The following is a 17768-nucleotide window of genomic DNA, read 5'->3' on the forward strand; positions in this document are numbered from 1 at the left end:
GCACAGAATCCGCGCCATATTCGGAAAACCGCCTCCTTTATTGTCCTGTTGCGATCTATGGCATAAGCATTGGAAAAGCTGCTCAGCTGAAGACTCTGTCAAACCAGTACATGAACTTGTTCCTGAACGGGGAGTTAGCAGCTGCTGCACCACTATCTTGGATAGGGTTTATTACCTTGGGGGAGTTGGAACATAAGTGCGCTGGTATTCCTCAATCTCATCCACATCCTTGTACAGGTCGGCCTCCCCTGGTTTGTACCATTTCGACTTCTTAATCAACTTCCAGCCAACAAACAGGATTGGGAATACGAAGATCATCATGTAGCTGAACAAGAAGGTCGGAACGTTCCAACGATCGAGAATGAAGACAGGATAACCCCCAACAAAAGCCATGATAAAGCAGCCAGTAAATGCGTACCACGCGCAAAATGGCTGCCACCACGATTTGTACGGAAGCGAGTCACGAGAAAGTCCCTGAGCTTCACAGGCTTTCTTGAACTTAATGAAAGTGAAAGCCATGACCGCAAAGTTGATCAGCTGGGAGGCAGTTACCTTAAACGATTAGCACCACTCATCGCTTAGAACGAGAAACCCACCAAGCTAACAAACCAGCTCAGTACCACGGCTGCGCTGTTGCTGACTTGCAAGAAGCTCAGTAGTGCAATCAAGAGGACAACAGCCACGCAGTAAATCGGCACTCCATTCCTGGTGCATCTAGTCAAGATCTTGGGCGCTTTCCCTTCAAGCGCAAGACCGAACAGTGATCGGCTGGCGCAATAGCAGTAGCTGTTTCCAGCAGAAAACGCACTAGTCAATACCAGAGCGTTTACAATGTCGGGAAGGACGCCAATTCTCAGTCTGTTCATTGCGACGACATAGGGAGATGCAGCAGCACCGGGTTCACCGTTGTCGAATGCTGCAGTGAGTTCAGCATCATCGTGTGGCACCAGTATCCCGACAGCAAGGGACCCAAGGACGAAGAATGTGGTCAAGCGGTAGAAAACAGCCTTGAAAGCTCGTGGCATCACCCAGCGAGGGTTTTCGGCCTCGCCAGCAGCCATCGACACATAGTCCGGTCCAGCAATGGTGAACGAGGCTTGAATAAGACATTGCAAGAAACCTAAGAATCGACCCAGATTGCCGCCATAGTACAGCTCATTGAAAGCTCCAGGGTTACGCCAGTATCGGAATCCGAAGCGATCGCCGAGCGGGTTGCCTCCAAGCATAGTGACGAAGGTGAACGCGAGAAGTCCAATAATAAGGAGAACTTTTCCCAGGGCTAACCAGAATTCGGATTCTCCGTACCATTTGACTGCGAAAATGTTGAGGATACTGAACAATCTTCAGCAGATTCCGAAGCATGTCAGAACAACGAAGTGACCTACGCATACATAACAATCACGATAGCGATAATCACTCCGACTGGGACGGCGGCGCTCCAATACTGAATGATCACATTGCAAGCGACAATTTCGAATGGTACAAGAGCAGCTTCGAAGACGAAGAAGTTGTAACCAGCAGCAAAGCCGAACGCTTCGTCAACATATCGACCAGCGAAACGGATGAAAGGTGACGAAATTGGAAGATATGTGACCATTTCATTCATGCCTGCAGGTGTGTAAGCAGAACAGCGCATTGGGCAACAGCAGCACGTCCGGCAGGAGACGTGTATCCTGTGCTTCGGACATTGCTGCTTTGGCTTCCGGCAGAGAGACGGTTGAAGTCACAACTTGAATGTAAGGGAAGAGAGGAGAGAAGCTTCTTACAATTGGTAACTGCCAAGATGAATGTACACCTACACGACAGGACACATAAGCAGCTGGTCATACAACTTCACAGCCATCAACCGAAGAGCCTGTCGCTCTCCACCACCTGTCTCAATCACCAAGTATGTCGGTAGAACTCGTGTCTCGTCTAGCCAGCTTACCTGAATCGTCTTTGCGCGCGGTTGAATTCGAAAGAGATTCGGAATGGTGACTTACCAAATAGTGAACGCAAGGAACAGACTGGCTGGTCCACCTCTCAGCAGCCCCTGCCCGATTTGCACATAAAGTGCAGTACCGATTGTCCCCCCAATGCCGATTAATTGGATATGCCTGGGCTTTAATTTTCTGTGTGTTTCGTCATATTGTTTGATCGAGCCGTCTCGGCTTGGACGTCTATTGGTATTTGAAAGGTCGTAGGCACTTTTGAGCTTTCCAACGACCGATTGCTTACGTTCTTTGGGCCTCTCGATATCGTAGTTGTCGTGTGACTGGATGCCTCGAGCGATTGGCGTGGAATCCATGGAGGTTGGCCGAGGCTTCTCCATGTACTCTGATCCTGTGGAGGCCATGGTCGTGAGGGACGAGAAAATGGATGCGAGGTTGTAGCAAATACTGCATGCCCTTTATGATTTGAAGGGCGCGCACAACAGAGAGAAGCCTGTAAGATGACAGGGACAGAACATGGTTTTGATTGTACAGCCTAAGAATAACGGAGCACAAGAATCCTCGGGTATGGCATCATTGGATCTAGACGTGGGACCCCAAGGCATAATCCACAACGACTCCACAGCCAAGTGGAAGCTGTCAGTGTTGGACGGGCGTTGAATTCGGCCTTGGCGGACTCTGATTCGGGGTGGCGGGAAAAGAACTTCAAGGTCCTGCAAGCTTGCTCGAGCCATCGCTCAACTAGTACCATGCATGTGTGGCTGATAAGACAATCTCTAACAAGCAAGCTGACATAGTACTACTTAGTAGTCCATTTTTCCAGCTCATGCTCAGTCAGCAATTGTACGCTTACAGAGTCCCCGCATGCCGAGGGTAATTAAACCATCACTTGGTGTTGATGGACCAATAGTACGCGGTAGCAGGCTGTTAACGGGCCATCAGGATTTCACTGGCGTCTCTACCATCAAGCTCATCAATGAGTTGACGACCTCGGCTGCCGCGAGCTTTGTTGTCTCTCCCACGTTGTCATAGACGGGTGCAACCTCAACGACGTCAGCACCGATGACTTTCATCCCTTCGAGGCCGTCTAGGATGCTAAGAAGTTCTCGAGTTGACCATCCGCCAACCTCAGCCGTTCCAGTAGCGGGAGCATAAGCAGGATCGAGAACATCAATGTCAACCGAGATATAGACCTTCGTATTGCCAACTCGTTCCTTCAGCCGCCTGACAATGCCATCAATCCCAATGCGATCTATGTCTCTTGCTGTCACGATTTCGAATCCACACCTTTTGTCGTTCCTGATGTCGCCCTTCCGGCGTACCAACGGAGCTCGAATACCCGCATGGATCGAGCCATTCAGCAGCAAACCCTCTTCGTGTGCCAGATGCAAGAAAGTACCATGGTTGACACCTGCGTATTGCGAGATACCGCCACCAAGGATCTTCGGATCCCAGGTATCGATATGACTGTCGAAATGAATCACACTCACCGCTCCCCAGTGATCATAGGTAGAACGCAGCGCTGCAAGCGTGGTGGTGTGATCACCACCAAGAGTAATGATCCTTGGAGTCTTCGAAACATCTGTAGCATTTGCCGGACGACCTGAAATGGTTTTGTGTGCGTGCTCGAGTTGCTTCAGAGCCACAGTGTTATCAAGGAAAGTAAGAGGTGCATCACCACAATCCACGACCCTGGCCCAGTCAAGGAAAGAGTTTCGATCTGTATAGATGTTCCATCCCATTAGACCAGTAATGCGTCTTGACCCATCTCGGATCCCGTGAGGACCAAACCGTGCTCCTGGCCTGGCCGTTGTCGCTGTATCAAATGGAGCTCCCAGGATAGCAATATCGTACTTCTCAACATCTTGGTCTTTCGAGAGACAGTGGACGAATGGGACATTGGCGAACGTGCTCAAGCCAGAAAATTTGAGCGCTTCGACCAGTAGATCATCGGCAGTGGAAAGGATTGATTGACCATTGGATGGGATTGCTGCCACGGGTGGAAAAGTGATCTCACGGGCAACGCTGATAGTGCAAAAGACGAACAACAAATTGATACGCAAGGGAAGCATTATTATCGAGCAGAACAGGCAGCATATACAGGCTTGATCTCTTTCAGAAGACTCAAGGACCAATACAACAGAGGAATCGCTTATGACAACCTCGCTAAACGGATCACCCTTCTCTTGGAAAAGCCCCAACAATCCTCAATGAGAAATGATCTTGGCTAAAAAATCATTAGCGTGAGCCCGTTTGCAAGGACTCAGAGCTGATAGGAGGGATTCTTTTAGCTGTGGATAACTAGGCCTCGCCCGCCGCTCGACGCTCTGTGATTGTACTATATTAGTGGTGGAATTTAGAGCGCAGGTGCCGCGGAATTTCCAGAGTGGAACCCGGTAGGTTTCTCGTCTCAATCTTTGTGCACTGCTGACAACTAAGACACTCAAAGGTTGAGACCTTTTTATCACGGTCTGCGAGCGGCTCGAGAAAGCACTTTGTGATGCTGGCGACCATATGTTGACACAGCCACCTTTCCATGAGGAATCTTCCTGTGACAACGTTTGCTCAATCTCTTTCCTTCGTTTTGTACCGTGCTTTCACCTCAAGACGATGATTACGGGGTAGCATACTTTTCAACCTTTTTGTTCCGGCCTTTTCATGTCCAGTAGGAACAAGGCATTTGGTGCCATTTATGCACAGCTCTGTCGTCTTTTCCAAAAGGGGATCGAAGGCTTTGGGCAAGAGCTGTAGCTCTACTGGGCAAAATCTGCGCCGCTACGGCGTCCTGGGGGAGGGTCTCCTTATCGCGATGAACTCCTTTCCAGTCTCGAGCTCTTGTAGCTCTAAGTCTGAGAATGCTTTCATTTCGACCTGGCGGTGATCATTCACCGTGACCTTTTGCAAATGCGAGGCATGATTGCAGCTATCACATGGCATCGCAAAAACTCTAGATTGCAGAGCGACAACATCACTCGATGTCAGAACAGGGACATACATGAGTGCTTCTCAGTCAAACAGAGACTTGGGTACTTCCGCCGGAGGTTGTCTTTCCCCTATGCCAAAAGATTGGAGCAGACATACATTGGATACATGAAGAGGATGAAGCAAACGACGCCTGTGGACCACACAGAGAAACTCCAAGGCGATGTATCACTTGTGGTACCCGAGGGTCGGCAACTGGTCATGCTCCTGACAACATCGGAAGCATTCCCTGGTGCAATATTGTTCGCCCAGATTCCGGGCCCCTAATCTCGATAGTCCAAGAGCATCTTCTCTCCTTTCATCAACTGCGTAGCACCCCACAGGCAGATCTCGTTTGGTATCCAGCTAGGAAGTGTGAAAGTACTCAATCTTGTTTCAACTTCGAAGCACGAGAGCTTGCAAAGAGCTTCGATGATCTTGCATGCTCGGTAATGTATCTACCCTAGGGATTCTCTTGTAACTTCATGCTGCTGCTGCTGCTGCTCCTGCTGCTGGTAGGATGAGAGAAGCAAAACAGGAAGCAAAAACGGGCAGGAGAAAAAGTAAAGAAAGCTGCAGAAGGGGCTAGACTAGCAATAGCGGCCGAGAGGGATGCACTAGCAACGTTGGCTCGAACACAGCATGAAGACTGCGTAGCAACACAGAAATTGCGAACCGCAGAGCAGGAAAAGCAAGTAGCTGCTAAGGCAGAGCGAGAAGCAAAAAAAGCACACATGGTTGCAGAAAAGAAGAGGCGAGCCACGGACAAGAGAAAGCATGCAGCAGAGTTGGCCAGGGGAGAGCATGGACTATAAGGCAGAGGGATGGAAAGGCTCAGCTGAGGCTTGGTCAAGGAGACTGGGCAGCAAGGGAAGCCAAACCAAGGTGAGAAGAAGAGCTGGTCTTTTAAACTAGGATGAAGAGACTAGGTGCAAGTCGCCTTACTGTGTTAAACTTTCCTTCTCTGAGCTGTGTGTCGATGGAAGCAAAGATGTCACTGCCTAGGTGTTGAGCTTAACATTGAAGCATTGATTCTGTCAACGAACCTCATTCAAAGGTGGCAGGCAAATGCAGAGGGAGTATAGCACTCCGTAAAGATTCAGTTCCCACACTGCACCGTAAGCCGCTGGTCCACGTCCGCCAAGCCCAACATGTACTACTCACTTACAGTGCCAGTGGTCTGATCACCATCCGCCAACCATGACCTGCAGAACCAGAACCAGGCAACCGAGAGGCAATCATGGGTACAGCAAAGCGCTGTCAAAGCGGATAGAAAGGTTGTGTTTTCACAGCAGATAAAGTAGGCAGGACTGTAGTAATTTTCCCTTTGCACGCTGAGACAGAATCTTGCCATGTGGCGTTATAATTAAATTGGTCAAAGCAGGAAAGCTCACAAATACTACCTGATGGAAGAAATGTTGTCTTGATACGGAAAGTTACAACTCCTTTCTTTCAGCCAAGACTATGCCCCTTTTCATTACTTGGTAAGCCTTCCTGTCGTATTGGGCTCTGACTCTATTGAGATGTGCATCTGAATGGAATAGAGGATGCTGATGGATAGGTGCGGGTATGTTACGTGAATCCTTACTTGTTGAATCCACCTTTTCCTCTATGAATTTCTACTACGTAGTTGATTTTTCTACCTTAAGTTAATTGGTAGATGGGTTACTTGGGTTGGCTGAAGGGCTTTCTGTTGACGTAAACCCAACCTCGGTTGAGCTGCTGGAGCTCATCAGCAGAGAAGTATGGTTTTCTGCGGACATTTGTTGTATTGCTCTTCATTCTTCTTTCCCAAAAAAAGAGGCACTGGACAGCTGCTGGGAGCTGTGAGCGATCATCAGATTGCTTGGAACAGTCGTGAGGCCCCCTACGCTTGGACTGACAGGGTTGCCCAGGACAGTGGAGTCAAGTAGGCTGGCATGAACATCGTGGTTTGGTCAGGTACAAGGCGGAATTCTTGATTGGGCTAAGCCCAATATAAGCACTTTGTGCTTTCCTCCAGTGAAATCTCAGCAAGCTTCCTCAATACATTGTCAATAAGAAACCACAAGGCAAGCAGAAAGCCTTTCCTCCTGTGATTCTTGTACATATCTTGTCAAGCTGGAAAAGGCCCTTAATCTTCGCTTTAATCCCTGCTATTCACCTGCGGTTGATTGGTCTGTCTCCATTTAGCGCAATTTCGGAGCAAATTCTACTGTACCTTATACAGCCTCACAGGCAGTTCGACTAATATATTCACACCGCCAATCAGGCAAAAGTCACACTTAAGCGGAAAGCTCCTTCTCGCGTGAATTTCCAGCAAGGGACAGAACGTTTCTAAATAAAGCTAGCTTTCGCTTCTATATTGGATGCCCACAACTACCATTATGCAGCCAAGCTCCACTAAACTTGTCCCCAGAAACCGAACAGAATTGTTTGGTCATACAAACTACTTAGTACTCCGCACACTCGCAAAGTATAATTTAGGTTCAAATAGTACGAAGGTGTTGGTCCCAAACCACCACGGCCCTCAGAGGACTGTCAAACTAGCTTGATCTGAACAGAAGATCATTTGATCGCTTAAGAAGAAGGACCAATCCGTGATACAGGCTACTTCAGCCCTTTCTGTAAATCGCGTGCCGACAACTCGGCATCTAGCCTGTTCAACCAATACCGCATCTAGGAGTAAGCTATGTTGGATACGAGTGCAATGGCCCGAACGAGAATCATACGAAATGTGTTCATGCCGACTCATAGTCCAAAAGGGACCCAGTGCTCCGGAGGCTTTTCCCCTACTCAGTCTCCTTTAAACGTCAATCAATCGAACATACCCACCATTAGATACCCCAACCCTTTCTTTTCAGCAGTTCCTCTCAATGAAGTCTGTCTATTTCCTCGTAGGCTTCCTCCCCTTCTTATCATCTGTCGCTGCCGCGCTATGCGAGTGCCCTCTTGTCAAGTGTGGAGGCACAGCGGAACAGGTAAGAAGCATCTCGCTTTTCTCCTTTTGCCCACAAACCTCTCCCCGAACACGCTCCCACCACAGCGGTTCAACGGATTTGCCAATGCTGACACCAAAATCCCTCCATTTCAGATATGCCAATGCCAAAATAATGCAGCCATCTCATGCTTCTTAAGATGTGGTGGCCCAGAGCCAGTCCTAGTGGTCAGTCAGCATCTCCCCTCTCCCACATTCAACCGTTGCCCACTTTCCAACGCCCAAGCTGACCACCTCATCCCTCGGTCAGCCCTGCTCCACCCCCCAAATCTGCGGTAGTCGGGGTCTCCCCCCTTGCCCTCCTTCCCAGACCTGCATCGGCGACCCTTCAAAGCCAAACTGCGACCCCGCCGTTGACTGCCCTGGCATCTGCGTTCGTCTAAAAGGCCCCAGCTGTGGTGGGATTGAGGGCCTGGATTGTCCCCAGGGGAAAGTTTGTGTGGATGATCCCGGAGAGTACGTACCATTTCATTGTAGAGGTTGATCAACGCGTATTTTACAGTCGGGGGGAGTCAGAGAGACACATCAAAACCCTCGAGACACATTTTCATGTACCTGCTTTTCCCCTTTTCGAAAGAGAAACAACTAACCTCGAATTTCTTCTGTTCGGTTAGCTCGTGCGACCCTAGATACGGCGGCGTAAATTGCATTGGTATTTGCATCGACCTCAACTCACCGAAGACATGAGGAGGTTTTGCAGGGATCCCGTGCCCTAAGGGCCAGGTCTGCATGGATAATGCAAATGATGACTGTGTTAGGATCCCAGGGGAGTGCAAGGGCAATAGAACAGCAGGGTGTCAATGGAATGACTTATTAAGCGCAGGGAACTAGAATCTATCTAGGGAGAAGAGAGATCTAAATACTGAGAGGCCTTTGTGCGCATAGAAGAACGTAGAACCTTCTTGACAGCTGCCAAACAAGGAAGCTGCTGGACAAGGGAATGATGCAGGATCCACCAGAGTCCTCGTGGCCCTCATAACGTGCACCATGCTTGGCGGTCATAACAGACTGTGATCCAAAGAATGGTGGTGCGGATTGTTCTGGAATTTGCGTCGCGGGGAAATAAACGATGTTTCCGGCTGGGAATGATGGATTCAAATGGGTATCTATAAAGGTTTGACAGGGTCTGTCCTTTTAGTTCCTGAGTTGTGGATAACTCGTAGTTATCAAAGTTTATATTGAGGAGCTATACGTGCATGTTTACTTGTGATATTGCAACATCCCCAGTAAACCTGTAGATTGAAAGAGCTAGTCGAAGTCTTAAGCAGTGGTACACCTTCTTTAGATCGACAAAATCTCCGCTTCGACACAAAAGTGAGAAATCCCATGCTTGTGAACAGCAGTTCTGGGAGCTTTGCGGAGATGTCCTATTTGGGTTGACCAGGCTAGCAACGAAGAGCACAAGATGGTTTCCACGCCCTTTCGCCAGTTGCTTCGGCCCCTTCAACGCATCAAGGGTCCGCAATTTGTGCTGCAACGCTTTTGTGGACCACCCCCGGTTCTATACCGGAGTCAGCATTGCGGACATGACGTTGTTCTTCGCCAATGATATGGCCGGCTGGCCAATCTCATTATTTACACAGACATCCACCCAAAGTGGCACTATGAAGAATATAATGAGATGGACCAGTAGCGACGGAATATGTTACAGAGGAAGAAGGTCGCGAGACGCCACATATTAGCCCCGACAGTGGCCATTTCTCAACAACATCCAACCTTGAGGAACATGGTTTGCATAGCGGCCTCCAGCTTGTCCTTGCTCGTCCCTTCGAGTCCGGGACGTACCTGCATGGTATGTAACGTATTGTGCATTAGGATGATGTTCGAGGAGAAAAGACAAGACAAGGTCAGTGTACGTTGAAAACCCTGTACCCAGCTTCCAACAAATGGGGACTTACACGTACAGGAGTTCGGCCTTAGATTGCCAATACATACAACGACTAAGCCCGGGCGAGCTTCTTGCTGCTCAGCCTTGCGATTTCGCTTTGCCTGATGGAGCAGAATCCTCAGAACATGGTCCTAAGCAAGTCTCGGAGGGCACCACAAGAGACGTTCAGCAGAAATGAGAAGAAAGGGAACGAAGGAAGTGCGGGCGCGCCACAGCAATGTGACTGGCCTCCTGGCCAATTGGACATTCAGGAAGGTCTTTGACACAATTCCGATGGACCTATCTGTGACGTATGCCAAACAAGAAGATAGCAACGTGTAGGCTTGGTGGCTTCCTTAAACATCAACGTCGACGGGACGAAGGTCTGGTTGAAGATATGTCTGCAGTAGAGCAGAACTTCGAAAGCCCATTGTCAAGACTGATAAGGTCAAGGAGCTTCCCAGATAATTTCTTCTGCATATTATCCTTTTGAGCGGCTGGCCTTGGGAGACATCTTTGCGATCTTTCTAATGCAGGGCATGCTCTAAGAGCCCCTGGACGCTGGTATGTTGTATGCGGCCTGAAGACCTTAAGATAATGCCAGCAAAGACTTTTTAACGGCGATATTCACCAAATAGGGGCCACATTTTTACCATTCGATGCCGAGACTTTGTCTAGACCCTGGACAGCTCCCTGAAATGCCCCACCACTCTCTACGTAGTAAACCCCTCTACTGCGATGGCATGTAGCCGTAACACTGATGATTACAACCAAGAACTAATATCTCACCAACTCCGACTCCTTACCTCCGACTGCCATCTGATTGACGTCTCAGCACATTGCTTAACACCATTTTCCATTTTAATATTCATTCAAGATGTCTGACAAAGGTCACGTCGAAGAGCCCAAGAACTTCGCACCCAAAACGCCCGTCAACCTAGACCCTCCCAAAGACGACCCAATAACATATGAGGAGCTATCGAAATGTGATGGTGTGTTTCGACCGTACGCGAACGAACACAGACTCCCAGTGCTCAACTTTTCTACAGGATCAGACCCCTCGAAGCCAACGCTGGTGGCCATCAAAGGCACCGTCTTCGACGTATCAGGCAACGATGCTTATGGACCAAAGGGACAATATCACAGTCAGTACACAATATCGACTGGGACAACGCCGGGCTTCAGAAGACCGGAGCTGATGATCCTCTCTCAACAGTCTTCGCAGGCAAAGACCCGTCTCGAGCCCTCGCAACGTCATCACTCAAGCCGGAGGACTGTGTCCCGGAATGGAACGATCTGGATGACAAGTATCAGACCGTGCTGGGCGAATGGTTTACCTTTTTCAGCAAGCGGTATAACATCGTGGGCAAGGTACAGGGAGCTACAAACAAATAATGAAAACATACCACGAGGGTGAGCATGAATTCGAAGGATCACCTTGAGCAGAATGAGGAAAGATACTCGATTTGGATTTATTAATTGAACTTTATCATGCTTTCCGAGACTTGCGCATGTGGCGCTTCTTCGCTATGATGCGGTTCCTTCTTGCGATGCTGTTCTTTTCCTCTGTAGTGATAGGTGACTTTCGTGTCTCCTGTTTCGGCCTTTTCGACTTCTCCGGAGTATCTTCCCGTTTCCTCTTCTTTCCTGTTATCTTGTCCTGTGACTTCGCAGGTTGAGCCTTTGCAATTCTCCTCTTCGGGCCGTCAACCCTCATCCTCGCTTCCCTATCGGTCCTCCTCGACACCACTTGCGCATTTTCGATTGCGAACTCCACTATAAGCCTTTTGCTCCTCTCCGCATCACCAGCTTTCACAGCATGGCCATTCAGCCACCTCAGGCCCATCAACGCTGCTCGATGAGACACATACTCAATGAAGCCATAACCTCTGCTTCTTCCAGCACCACTCTTTTCATCTACCTTCATCCCCTCTTTACCTTCGTACACAATCTTGGCCTGCTTCACGATTCCCTTCCCTTGCTTCTTCCTCAATCTATCGGCCTCCTTCATGCTATCCGCAGCTCGCTTGAGCTCCTCCCTCGAAAGTGGCTGGCGATGACCGTTCTTGACATCAGTTGCAAAACCAACTACTGCTTCCCGAGCCAAAGCCTTCAGGTCTCTGCTAGTAATTTTTCGTGGAATGTTGCGAACGCTTAACCTTGTCAAACTCATATGCAGGCTCGGATTGCTCCTCATCAGCTTTTGCCGCTGCTTCGTGCTTGCTTCTCGAATATTGATCTCTGTTGGGCCGAGCTTTTCGAATAACTTTGAACCTTTCGGGATAGTGCCTTCAGACAACAAGTACAAACGTCGTTTATCCCGGTCTCGCAGTTCTCGCTTCGATGACCCATCGGCCTCGCGCCGTGTTGCATCGGATTTGCTCAGCGCTTTCGAGACTTGTAGGACACGGCCTTCGATTGTGTAGCGACCAGTGAGGTCTGTTGCCTCGTTTTGTAGAAGCGAATGAGTGAGTGCTTCACCTTTCCGCTTCTTATCAGCGGTTGCGGGCGGAGAGGCTGCAGGCTTGGGGGCACCCTTGACACAGGATCTGGCGTCTTCTTCGTTGAAGAAGCACACAAACCCTGTACCTTTGGAGCGCTCTGTCTCGTGGTCAAATACCACTCGTGCGTAGCGGACGGCGCCAAATTGAGAGAAATGGGCACGAAGCATTGCGTCTGTCGAAGTGAAGGGCAGATTTCGAATGAAAACAGTGGTGGAAGGTGCTTCATCAGCTTCTTCGTCCTCTGAATCATCGTCTCTTGATTCTTCGTCTTCAAGGTCAGCCCCGCCAGCACCACTCATTTTGTCTTCGCTTGTGGGCTCGTCTTCGGAGCCAGCTCCTCCCGGCTTTGTCTCAGAATCGTTAGTCTTGCTAGAGGCGTTGTTCTCTGTATCATCGCCATTAGTATCGCCGTGTGATAGCTCTGGTCCTTCTCCACCTCCATGCTGTTCCTCAGTTTGCAACTTCTCCCATGTTTGTTTGTCAACAGCCCAGTCAACTGCCAGCGGTCTTCCATCTACTATTTTTCCGTTGACTTCTGCCATAGCCTTCTCCGCATTCTTCCTGCCTCGTAGCACTACAAAACCAAACCCCGCTTGGACTTTAGCACTCCGTTTAGGCACATCAGCATGTTTGACCTTGCCGTAGCTTCTGAAGAGAGCCGCCAAGTCCTCTGAATCCTTAATGCTCCATGGCAGATTTCGCACAATCAATTTTGGAGGTGCGAATTCAGCCCGTTTCTTCTCTCGTTCTGCCTTCAAATCTGCAGTCTTGCTCGAGGGCTTGCTTCTTCCGCCATCCTCTGCAATGTCCCGATGTCGTGGCTCTGCTATCTCAACCTTGATTTTTCGACCGTCGAGGACTGCATTATTGAGCTCTGCTGTCGCTGCCTGAGCATCCTCAGGGTCTGCGAAAGTGACGAATCCATAGCCTTTCGAGGTTCTTGTGTGAGGATCAAGGACCACCGTAGCATGTTTGAGAGGGTGAGATTGAGAAAAAAACTCAGTCAATCTTTCGGTGGTGACAGAGGCAGGTAGAGACCGAACAAAAAGAGTTCTGCGTTGATCTTTTGGAGGAGTATCATCTGATTGAGTCGTTTTGGCCTTTTTTGCTTCTCTCTCTGCATCCTCCGTCCCCTCGGAGTCTTCATCTGCCGAAGACCGCCTCCGTTTAAAAGCATCCGACATCGTCTTTGGGATCTATCACCCGGGAGCGTCTCGAGAGGATTGACTAAGTCAATATAGTTTCTGGACAAACCCCAGGAGCACTCCCCGCAAAATCTTGGCATGCTATAGACCGCCTTTGCGTCTCCCATTTTAATTTGTTAAAAGTCCCAGGGAAGTCATGGACGACGACTTTGGTGATGATGCAGACTTTGACGCTGCTCTTGCTGCCGCTAAAAGGTCTTCCTCTGCGCCAAAGTCGTCTGGACCATCCAACAGCAGTGGCCCACCGAAAGTTGTCCAGCCAAAACCACAGGCACTTGCCTCCCGACAGGGTCCATCTGCCGTTCTTGTATCTACACGTCAGAAGGGAAATCCCATCTTGAATTATATTCGCTCGCTGCCATGGGAATACTCCGACACACCAGCGGACTACATACTCGGCACTACTACCTGTGCGCTCTTCCTCTCGCTCAAGTACCATAGACTTCATCCGGAATATATCTATAGTCGCATTCGTGCTCTCGGCAAAATGTACAATCTGCGGATATTGTTGACAATGGTGGATATTACGAATCATGAAGAAGCGTTGAGAGAACTGTCCAAGACGTCCATGATCAATAACCTAACCTTGATATTATGTTGGTCGGCGCAGGAAGCTGGGAGATACCTGGAGCTCTTCAAGTCATATGAACATGCATCACCCGCATCAATCCGCGCCCACCAAGCTGAGAGCTATCGAGAAAGCCTGACCGAGTTCGTTACCACACCTAGGAGCATCAACAAGACAGACGCTGCGAGCCTGATCTCAAATTACGGTACCCTGAGAGCCGCGATTAATGCTCCGCCAGAGGAACTAGCGCTGATACCAGGATGGGGAGAGAAGAAGGTGAAGGATTGGTGTAGCGCTGTAAGAGAGAACTTTCGAGTTCGAAATGCTGCAAGAACCGGTGCTACACTGCAGAGGAATGAAAGCTCGATGGGAATGATTGATGAAGGGGAGGACAGCAGAGCCTCGAATCGGCAGACACCAATACCTATCAGCATGATTCCAAGTCGAGAGGCATCAGGACTGGGTATGTCGAGAAAAGATACTACACCTGAGCCTACTTCGAAACGGCGACGGATTGAAGAAGTTGCACATGCAGAAATCAGTTCTGATGAGGAAGCTGCGATGATCGCTGCGGCAGAAGATGAACCTGTCGCTCCGCATGGTATGGTACGCAAGGATTCCAGCAGGGCCGGAGAAACCATGAGCGAAGGCATCGCAGCTGCGTTGGCCAAACTTCGAGAGAAAGCTTAACAGCTAGAGACCTCACTCTCTCAGGAGGGCCACGTAAGGAAATTGCTGCATCAGCCATGTCGATACTATAGAACCACGGAAATGCCTACGAACGATGCGTCAAACCTGGGGTCCGACTCGACGGTTATTCCCCGCTAGAAGACCAAGGCGTAGCCTCCAAAATACAGCATACTAAGCCTGGACTCCTGTCCCAGCAGAAAGACAGCTTAATCGGCCTGTGGATAACAGTGAGCTCTCGTGCTTCTTTGCAATGATGACTCCAACCAATAGTTGTACTTGGCTAGCTCGGCCCTATTTCCAATAGCGCCGTTGCTTTACCACGTACGTTGGTGTGACGAACACGGAGTATTGCTTCTCCAATTCGAAAATCCCCCTAGCTACTACTAGGCTAGCATGATTTTTCTGAGCACCTTTTCTCTTTTCCCTTCTCCCAATCGTTATAACCCCAAATCTCATTGTATCGACACAAAACAGCAGAGCATTGCCGTCGCAAAAATGAGTTCGACAGCACCAGAGCTTCCGAAAGGCCTCGCAGAAAGCGTAGCCAACAGCAAGGCCGAGTACAAACGGCTAGGAAAAAGTGGTCTACGGGTATCAGTACCCATCTTGGGTGCGATGAGTATTGGTGACAGCCAGTGGCTGGATTGGGTGATCGACGAGGATCAAGCACTTCCTCTACTGAAAGCCGCATACGACCGAGGGCTGAATACCTGGGACACTGCCAATATCTATTCCAACGGCGCCTCAGAGCGATTGATCGCCAAAGCCATTAAAAAATATAGCATTTCAAGACAGAAGGTGGTCATCTTGAGCAAATGTCGGGGAACCGTCGGTGAGGAACCGAGCGTGCTCTCCATCAAGTACCCAGATGCGATTGAAAAGAGCAAGGATTATGTTAACCAAGCTGGTAGGTCAATCTGACCAATGGCCCACAAAGACACGCTGACTTATTGGCAGGGCTATCACGGGCCGCCATCTTTAATGCTGTCAATGCCTCTCTTGCACGTCTGGAGACAGAGTATATAGATTTGCTCCAGATTCACCGCTTCGATAGGAATACACCCATCGAGGAGACCATGGAAGCGCTCCACGACCTAGTGAAGATGGGAAAGGTACGGTACCTTGGGGCTAGCAGTATGTGGGCTTATCAATTTGTCATGATGCAAGCTGTGGCCGAAAGGAACGGATGGACCAAATTCATCTCTATGCAAAACCACCACAGCCTTCTATACCGAGAAGAAGAACGCGAGATGAACAAATACTGCCTTGAGACTGGCGTGGGCCTGATTCCATGGGCGCCACTTTACCGAGGCTTCCTTGCACGTCCGCTCTCTGAATCTGGCACAACTACAAGGTCGCAGGATCAGCAGGATGAGCTCACTGAAACTGACAAAACTATCATTCAACGCGTCGAAGAATTGGCCAATAAGAAAGCATGGAAGATGAGCCATGTTGCAATGGCGTGGTCTATTCAGAAGGGCAATAACCCCATCATTGGGTTCAGCAAAATCGAGAGGATTGATGAAGCATTGGAGATAAGGGGCAAGGCGTTGACCGATGAAGAGATGAAGTACCTTGAAGAGCCATATCAGCCCAAAAATATTTCAGGGCATTCATAGGGCACCGAAGCGGATAGAGGATGACTAGATGGTCACAGTATGAAAATGTCATATCTTGGTTGGCTTACTAGTAGTACTACTAAGTACCCCGGATTTCCTTTTTGCGGGGTCCGGGGTATATATCAGCCTTGGCAGTGTGATATTGGCTATGCCAAATAAGGAGAGCTCGTGACCAGATACCCCGCCTCGTCAGCCGCCCCTGATGTATTCGCCCAACAGCATAATCATCATCGGATGTTGACTGACTCACCCCAAAGTCACCATTACACAAGCACGCCATATATTCTTCGAACAACATAGGTCAACCCTCCATCTCCCATACTGGACCTCGAGCTACCGCACTCTACCACAATACTGACCCATCTGAAGGACATACCATTTTTGGGTGATAACCTCAGCTCACTTCCTTCTCACCCATCATCACAATGGCTGCCGACGCACAAGATCTCTCAAAGGTTGATTCCGCCGTCAGCGGTATTTCGTCACCACCCAAAGACGAGAAAACTGTACCTGCAAAGAAGAGGACAAGCTCGAGCGCGCCTGGAGTGATGAATGTCAATGATCTAGGTACGCTGACAGTCACCCTAAGCATCAACCGACTCTAGTCTTAACTCATGCTGCGACTGCTTCCCAAGATGTGATGGTGTGATTGTCCGAATGGAGCTGACCGTCACGCAGAAAGGGATGGAATCGAGTTGCAAATAGCGAAGGAGACACAAAAACTCAACTGGTATGGCACCACTCAGAGCACGACCTGTTGTAGTCTTATCTTTCCTTCAATGTTTCTCCTTTCCACATGATCTGCGATCGCCATTTCCAGGATCATTCTCTACCTCGCTTCAACACTGCCTTGACCCATGAAGCTGACGCAGCATTGCAGGAAACTCAACACCTCGCCATCAACCATTGACGACAAGGATGTGCTCAAGAAGATGTTGACCACGCCGCCTGTAAAGAAGATCGACCTTCATTTCCCTCTCGGACTGGAAGTAAGCGCACGAAATCTGAAAGGGGTCACCATCAAAGATGCTCTGGACGCAATCCACAAACAATTCAAGAAGAAGGTGAGTAATCGCAGGCAAAGCTGGACCATGATAGCAGTGTAGCCTCCCTGCAAAGAATATCTCTGACCGAATGCAGGCCGATGACGAGTTAGAAAATCCAGTCCTCGCTGGTTTCGAATGGGACAAGGAAGAATCATGGACTCGACTGGTGGTACACCAGAAGAAGGAAGGTGCTGCTCCGTCGTCAAAGAAGAGCAAGAAGAACAAAGGCGAAGAAGACTAGTCAGGCTAGAACGTGCAGGACTGGGTTGCTCTTCACCCAGCCTCATGCAAAGCGTAATCGGAGCGGCGTTATGCTCCAATATACAGGTAGGGCGTGACAGTAGCCCCATGGACAAGATCTCAGCTTAGCTACCAATCCACGATATGAGCATTCTCTGTT

The 17768-nt window shown here is 49.4% G+C and overlaps 7 protein-coding genes across 7 annotated transcripts; 4 read left to right on the forward strand and 3 right to left on the reverse strand.

The window, feature by feature from the left end:
• Positions 1 to 82: 82 nt before the first annotated feature.
• On the reverse strand, positions 83 to 2335 carry EPUS_02545 (uncharacterized protein; the record flags this gene model as incomplete). Its single annotated transcript, XM_007805546.1, has 5 exons — positions 83 to 122; positions 176 to 537; positions 597 to 1332; positions 1386 to 1608; positions 2008 to 2335. The coding sequence occupies 5 exons, from the start codon at positions 2333 to 2335 to the stop codon at positions 83 to 85; spliced, it is 1689 nt and encodes a 562-aa protein (XP_007803737.1).
• Positions 2336 to 2869: 534 nt separating this feature from the next.
• On the reverse strand, positions 2870 to 4003 carry EPUS_02546 (agmatinase 1; the record flags this gene model as incomplete). Its single annotated transcript, XM_007805547.1, has 1 exon — positions 2870 to 4003. One exon carries the CDS (start codon positions 4001 to 4003, stop codon positions 2870 to 2872), a length of 1134 nt encoding a protein of 377 aa, XP_007803738.1.
• Positions 4004 to 10613: 6610 nt separating this feature from the next.
• EPUS_02547 (uncharacterized protein) lies at positions 10614 to 11131 on the forward strand (the record flags this gene model as incomplete). Its single annotated transcript, XM_007805548.1, has 2 exons — positions 10614 to 10881; positions 10953 to 11131. 2 exons carry the CDS (start codon positions 10614 to 10616, stop codon positions 11129 to 11131), a joined length of 447 nt encoding a protein of 148 aa, XP_007803739.1.
• Positions 11132 to 11225: 94 nt separating this feature from the next.
• Positions 11226 to 13424, reverse strand: EPUS_02548 (uncharacterized protein; the record flags this gene model as incomplete). The annotated part of the gene is made up of 1 exon (XM_007805549.1): positions 11226 to 13424. One exon carries the CDS (start codon positions 13422 to 13424, stop codon positions 11226 to 11228), a length of 2199 nt encoding a protein of 732 aa, XP_007803740.1.
• A 157-nt stretch (positions 13425 to 13581) lies between these two features.
• On the forward strand, positions 13582 to 14703 carry EPUS_02549 (uncharacterized protein; the record flags this gene model as incomplete). Its single annotated transcript, XM_007805550.1, has 1 exon — positions 13582 to 14703. One exon carries the CDS (start codon positions 13582 to 13584, stop codon positions 14701 to 14703), a length of 1122 nt encoding a protein of 373 aa, XP_007803741.1.
• A 495-nt stretch (positions 14704 to 15198) lies between these two features.
• On the forward strand, positions 15199 to 16322 carry EPUS_02550 (uncharacterized protein; the record flags this gene model as incomplete). Its single annotated transcript, XM_007805551.1, has 2 exons — positions 15199 to 15610; positions 15661 to 16322. The coding sequence occupies 2 exons, from the start codon at positions 15199 to 15201 to the stop codon at positions 16320 to 16322; spliced, it is 1074 nt and encodes a 357-aa protein (XP_007803742.1).
• Positions 16323 to 16747: 425 nt separating this feature from the next.
• On the forward strand, positions 16748 to 17609 carry EPUS_02551 (uncharacterized protein; the record flags this gene model as incomplete). The annotated part of the gene is made up of 4 exons (XM_007805552.1): positions 16748 to 16889; positions 17001 to 17052; positions 17203 to 17386; positions 17463 to 17609. The coding sequence occupies 4 exons, from the start codon at positions 16748 to 16750 to the stop codon at positions 17607 to 17609; spliced, it is 525 nt and encodes a 174-aa protein (XP_007803743.1).
• Between the last annotated feature and the right edge of the window lie 159 nt (positions 17610 to 17768).

The sequence above is a fragment of the Endocarpon pusillum genome (genome assembly GCF_000464535.1).
Source record: "Endocarpon pusillum Z07020 unplaced genomic scaffold scaffold4345, whole genome shotgun sequence".
NCBI lineage: Eukaryota > Fungi > Ascomycota > Eurotiomycetes > Verrucariales > Verrucariaceae > Endocarpon > Endocarpon pusillum.